General features: G+C 42.4%; 1 protein-coding gene across 17 annotated transcripts in view; it reads right to left on the bottom strand.

The window, feature by feature from the left end:
- Positions 1-499: 499 nt before the first annotated feature.
- Positions 500-6697, bottom strand: part of nrcamb (neuronal cell adhesion molecule b) — a 55336-nt gene continuing 49138 nt past the window's right edge. For 13 of the 17 annotated variants that reach the window (XM_028959156.1, XM_028959166.1, XM_028959159.1 and 10 more), the window contains 4 exons: positions 6075-6230; positions 4494-4625; positions 3897-3975; positions 500-2149 (listed from right to left, as the gene is read on the bottom strand). In XM_028959156.1, the coding sequence (XP_028814989.1) occupies positions 1915-2149; positions 3897-3975; positions 4494-4625; positions 6075-6230 (602 nt within the window). In that variant the 3' untranslated portion in view covers positions 500-1914. Of the gene's footprint in view, positions 2150-2252; positions 3807-3896; positions 3976-4493; positions 4626-6074; positions 6231-6697 lie in introns of those variants that run through there. The other 4 variants (XM_028959171.1, XM_028959174.1, XM_028959172.1 and 1 more) reach the window with 2 other exon arrangements.

The following is a 6697-nucleotide window of genomic DNA, read 5'->3' as shown; positions in this document are numbered from 1 at the left end:
CTTCGCTTCCTGGCACAGATGGCGGGAGAAAATAAGATCGTGATGGAAATGAGTGTTATCCGGAGGTCCATTCAATCGGTGATTTGATCACAGGATAGAGTCGGTAATGAACTCTCGTCTCGGCTTATAACAGATACATGTATATGTGCTAGTTCGGTGTCACCAGGTGTTGGCCGAGGTGTGTGTGTGTATGTGTGTGTGTGTGTTTCGTGGGGCTTGTGTAGTTTTCAGTCATTTCCTCCCAGAGTTCCTCACCTCTAAAAATAACAGAACACTACTCGCAGCCCACTCGTGCAATGCCAGCAACTCACACACATGGCAACACCATGAGCAACAGTTCTCCATTCTGGCCAAAACACTGGCGCCATGCGAGATGTACTTATTAACAACATTGCATCATGTTCTGCAGCCGCGTTTCATGGCACCATCGCCTGCCTGCTAGAAGCGGGGTAAGGTGTACTTAATAAAGTGTTTTTTAAAAAAAATCACAACACGGCCAGATAGTTACATTTATTTATTCATTATTATACAATGATTAGTGATGCAATGATTGAACTTTCAAATGAAGGAGCTTAAATAAAATAAAAAAAAATGAAATGTAAAACACATTGTTAGTAAAATCCAGACATTTGTCATTATGTAAGCGTAGAAAAATCCTTTTCAACACGAGTTTAGTGCTTTAGTCCACAACGCTGCAGAGCAACGATGGGCCGCCCTACACATGCACACTGCTGCACAGCACTACGCTTTTATCTCAGGGCCAATTTAGTTGTGCTGTATGGAAGGAAAGTGGTCGAAGCCCAAGCCATTCTGAAATCGTTATAAGAATACTGGAAGAAAAAAAGATAGAAAACTCCCACAAAGTGAGCTTCAATGCACAATGTCCATAGAAAAAAATGAAAAGAAATATATATATATATATATATATAAAATATTGAACACAACACCCTCAACATGTCAAACCTGCCAGACAATTTGTAGGCCCAACAAGTCGGAATATTTACAGAAATAAACAGAATATCTACATTTAATAGGCTTAAAATTTAAATTAAAACTTGATGCAAGTTATGAAAAGAAAAAATTCATGGCAGGTGGAATCTGTTCACTGATTTGTCCTGAAGATTTTTTTTTTTATATATATCTGGAATGAAGTCAGTGTGTGTGTGTGGTTTTCTTTTACCCAGAGAAGGATAGCTGCACGAGGCTTTATTAAGAGTAGCGTCTGATTATCCTCCATACTGGTGTCAGTGCTGCGTTTTACCGCTCTTTAACTGGTTAGGGGTGGGGCTTAAGGTAAACGAGTTCACGTCTCTGCGAAGGCACTATGCTGAAGGCCACCCTGCGCGCCTCGCGCCCGACTGACTCCGCCCCCCAAGCCGTGGAAACGCCGCCGGAGGTCACATGCAGGTCAAGGTCGTGGAGATGGGCTCGGATGGTGGGGGGTCATGCAGGGGTTAGAGCTCTCCCGATTGTACGCGCAGCTGCCCAACGTAGCGGTGACGTTCCGTCTCGAGGTGACTGCTGTATGTACAATTCATCTCCTGCGGTTATATACAAACACTTCACAAGGGCAGCCATTGCTCCCTTTTTCATCGTAAAACAGTCATGAGCATTTTTACCTGGGCATAGCATAATTCATAAACGCTCAAAAGAGCTAGTCAAGTAGCTTCTACCTACTTTCATCATCCTTATTAGAACTCAGGAATTTTTTTTACAAGCTGATTAAAGATAATTTATAGATTACACATCTCCAAAATCTGTCCACGCCGGCACTCTGCTCGTCCATAACATTCCGTCCTCCCTCACACAACTGCATTCCTTTCACTGTCTTCGAATCAGGGCCTCATCCGTGGGTCTCGCCAGCGTCAGTTCAATGTCGCGAGGGCCCCGCTCGCCCGGTGGCATCGCGAGTGTCTACACAAAGGAATTCATGGCGTTTATGGGAGACGGCGCCTCGGAGCTCTCAATGCACTCGGCCGTGTCCCGCTCCTTCTTTCCGCTATACTGCCCGATAAATGAGCCGTCCTCGTTGAACTGTGGGTCGCCGACGTCGCCGTAGTCAACTAAACTGTCGTCACTGTCGTCTCTCTTTACCGTCCCATTGGACGAAGTGCGGCTCCCTTTTAACGGTTTATGGTCCTCGGAGTCACTAGGAGAAAATAACATGCAGGCGTTACAGGTGGAATGGTGACAGATGGAGGTCAGCTCTGGATCTGCCGTTTCCTGAGGATGGAGCAGCAATGCAGAGGGCATGCAGGAAGCGCTCCTGAAGAGAATGGCGATGCCGACATGCCACAGTCAATGTAAAAAAACACCAACAAAAAACACACACAATTGCAGTTGAGAGTGATGGACTCTATTCTCTATTCCTGTCGGAACAGACACCTGCTATCGCCGGAGATTTAGATTTTATTCTTGCATTGACAAATCCAGATCCAAGAGTCATTCTATCTATATTTCAGCAGCTGTCAATAAAAGCATGTTAATAGAAAGTAATCAGGGATCATTTAAAAAAATGAACACAATGAGTCACTGATATGAGGCCTGAAATGGACAAACACTCGACTCCATCATAAAACCGCAATCGCACAGCTACATTGTCTGTAAACAGATCAGCTTGGAGAGCCTGATATCACGTGTCATGCACTGACACATTAACACGTGCCTCAAGTAATTTGATGCTTCTGACTGGTTTTATGATGGGTTTTTTTTTTTTGTGGAAATGCAGGCATGAGAAATGTCAAAACGTAAGCGTATTTTCTCCCAGTGGCAGGCTTCCTTCTTCCGAGACATCTACGGCACTCCACACAGAAGGAGCAGATCCATAAAGCTCACATTGTGGCCTGTTCGGACCATTTGCTCAGTGCTGTGAATAGTGACAGTCAAGCAGCCCATTTCTATTCAAACTGGCCCAAGACCAGTACCTATTACACCCAGAGCATTAATACCTTTAGCGGATTGAACTTCATATGTCCGAATTGTGCGACACGCAACCCACTTGACCTGTTGAGGGGATGCGTCAATATTTCCCGGTGGGTGAGACCGACACGACGTGCCCATTAAAGGCCCTAGCTGAAGTGCAGCTCTACACATACTCTGTTTACCTGCTGACTAGCAACTTCATACACAGCAATGCAAAGTTTTTTAGATGTAATATCTATTGAAATACATTTATTAGCCATGCATAGTACACATCATTATTTTTTTTCTAAATGCCAGAGAATGTAATGGCATGGTGGTCAACAAATCCAACCTTCAATAATAATGAAAATGATACAAAAAAGTCATTTACAAAAGAAAAATAATAATTTAGGCATTGTAAACTTAAAAAAAATTATTTTTTTTTAAGTACAAAAAAATTATTCAAACAATGTTATACAAAAGTAAAGTGCTATTTTTTCCCACTTATTTGCATGTGACTGGAGAAGCAGCCTACGTTTTATAAGAAAGCACCGTGAGAACATTGCTTTTAAATTTGATTTTGTTTGGAGAACCCCCCTCATATTACACAATATGCATAAGAAGTCTGTAAGTTATATGATTTGTGCATTTTCTATTCTATTTGTCATTTAAATGATGTATGCAGTAAGACTACAAATCTCAAAGAACCAGCTTTAGAAACCGTGTCTTATTTCCTAAACAGGAAGAAGCGCAGAATTAAAAATATAATCCTGAATTTAGTCTGAAAATAACATTCAGGTTAATTAATTGGGGGAAATGAAATTGTGCTTGCACTCGTGCTTTTTGGAGGTCCTCTTGTCCAGGTGCTCGTGGCGCTGCTTTAACAGGAGCCGTAATGTCCAGTCCTGCTGGGAGGTGAAGGTGGTTGTAGGGGAGGGAAACAGAGGTGGGTCGGGGGCGTTCGCCAGCTCCGTGGCAACAGTCAAATCTCTCACCTGTATTCCCCAAACGTACAATCATCCTCCTTCATGGGCTGGACCTCGGGGTCTGCATGTGCATCCTCCTTCTCTTTGACTGGAGCCAAGAGCCATTACAAATGTACATAGTTAGCTACTATAAATCTGTATCGTTGTACTAAATAGTACATAGCATATATCCTGGACTACGTCCAAAAAGCTTATCTAGACAAAAACACAGATGGTGCCAAACACAAGATTTTGGAAGGAATGTAGAGGGCCGTCTTATATTTAGGCCTGTCAATACATGGAAATCAATACATGGTAATTACATGATTAGTTATTATTTCTTATCAGCCTTTATTAGAGACTACATGCCTGACTTTGTTGGTCAGTTTCAAGAGAACTTTAGTTCGTTCTTCTCTTAGTTACAGGAAACTGATATAATCTTTATTATGAACCTTATAGCTAGATTCTGACCACCAGATGGTTGCTAGTGGGATATTTTTGGGTGGCAGTAAAAAATATGCTGGCAACAGAAAGAGACAGGCCAATACCTGTATTAATTTAATGTCTACAATGACTATATGGCAAATAAAAAGGCCCTTGTGCAACAACAGGAATGGCTAAACTGACCCGGGTATTTGCCTCCTTTGTTTCTCTTGATGAAGCAGACGATGAGGAGGACGAGGATGAGAAGAGCGATGGCACACATGAGGCCAATAAACCAGCCCTGAGTAGCAATATCCACCTGTCTGCTGGCCATGGCTAAGAAAGGAAAGAAAAGTAGAAGGTGCACTGTGGGTGAACGACGTCAGGCCTGAACACCAACTGAACACGAACATGCAGCATATCTAAATATCGAACTTCATCGGCATACACAGCAACATTAAATAAAACAAAACATTTCACACCATGCGACAAAACGGATCAAATACCAGCATACCGGATCACAGATGAACTGACACATACAGACTTGGAAATCAAGAAGAATAATTCAATGAGGAAGACAACACCAGGGCTCTCAAGTATTGAAGTGTGTTTGGAGTGAGATTGCTGAGGGGGTGAGAGATCTGTGCATGCACTCAAATTGGGGGTGTGGGGGCAGGATCGATCCTGAAAAATTTGTTGCCCTAGGCAAGATTTTAGGTGCCGCCCCATTGCATAGCAATAAATTCCACTGCTTGTGTAGATTTACCCACAATAAATGAAATAGCGTTGTATTCTTTTATTTAAATATACCAATACCAATAAACCAAGAAATACAAAAAATACAAACTTGATCTTGTTGAAAGCTAATTAGACAGGTAAGAGAGTTATTCCAGTATAAAAAAAAAACCTAAACCACCACCACCCTGCCCCGCTCCATGATCACGTGGTCAAAGGGAGCGAGGGGTAAGATGGGCTGCAGGAATGGGGGTGTTTCATTAATAAAGTTTGTTATTGGCTTGGTTGTTATTGTTTAGACTTGTGGAATAAAAAGATGTGATACAGGGCTCAGACAATTCAATAAAATCATTTAGCCCATTTGGTGAGAGACATGATTATAATGTGAGAATATGTCAGTCATCCTTTAATAACAAAATATGAAATAGGCTACTTGTTTGGATCAGGTGGTCACTTAACAGGTTGTAAAACTTCGTTACAAGTAGCAGAGTAACGTGGAAATTTCCAGGATGCCTTTTCATTGGTGGTTGTTCTGCATTTTACCCGAACACAATACTGCTACTTCCTGATTGGCTGTTGTCTAGGTCCTTTCTTCTTCTTGATTGGCTAGTTAGGACAGGCACAAGGAGCCAGCAGTCGGATCCATCCGCTACTCATTCGAGAAAAACTGCATGCTTGAAGTTTAAAGCTGTGATTTGTTTGTTAACCTCGGTGCAGGAATTTCTGTGTGGTAAACGTTAATAAAAGTGTGAGAAATGCCATGTGTGACACGTGAATGTGTGAATGCTTGAGACTTGAGAGCCCTGGACAACGATCTTTGTTACTGGATAAACAGCATGAGGACCCGTGACACTGTTCAATTCAGTCACCATGCAAAATACAATACATATAACACACAGGTCACCACATGAACATCCTGGCAACACACGGAAGGCCCATGCTAGTCAACGTCACAAAAACACCACAGACACACAGAGCGGGGATCTGGCTCAGTGCTAGCATTCACGCTAACGACAAGGCCACAGGGTGATGGCTGAGGCCTTGCCTCACCTGGGACTGTGACCAAAAGCTCCTCCGAACTGTGAACCGTTTCGTCTGAGTGGCCCTTAGCAACCACTCGCACTTTGTACGCCAGACCCTCCTTTAAGCCTTTAAGCACATAGGTCTGGGAGCCATTTACCAGCTCCTTCATCCAGTCTTCGTTACCTGAGGGGTAAACGCAGGATCAGTGGTTCAGGATCCACATTCGGCAGACTTATGATCCTCTATATGGAGCATGGGCCGTGCATATAAAGCCTAAACTAAATCTAAGCTACTTCCTGTTAGTTATGGTAATGCTCTCATTAATAAAGATGGTACTATGGTGATTACGTTTAATTTGCATGTTACATGGGCTCTAAATTCAAATAAGTACACATTAGTGTAAAACGATAAATAACAAGGTAACAATGTTACAATGCAACTAGGTCTTCAATATAATTGAATAAAAGATTAATTAGTTTAAATATGGTATGTCACTACATTTGCAGTATAGGTGTAAGAGACCACAGAACAGATAATGAAAACTCACAAGGAGCTTTCTAAAAGAACCTATTGTTACACGTGTCACGAACGCGTGTCTCTTGTCACCTATACCCGTCTACCCGTGCAGAAAACAAAAAGCAGCGTCTCTT

Source organism: Denticeps clupeoides, chromosome 17, assembly GCF_900700375.1.
Source record: "Denticeps clupeoides chromosome 17, fDenClu1.1, whole genome shotgun sequence".
Classification (NCBI taxonomy): domain Eukaryota; kingdom Metazoa; phylum Chordata; class Actinopteri; order Clupeiformes; family Denticipitidae; genus Denticeps; species Denticeps clupeoides.
This window is presented reverse-complemented; position numbering and strand designations above follow the sequence as displayed.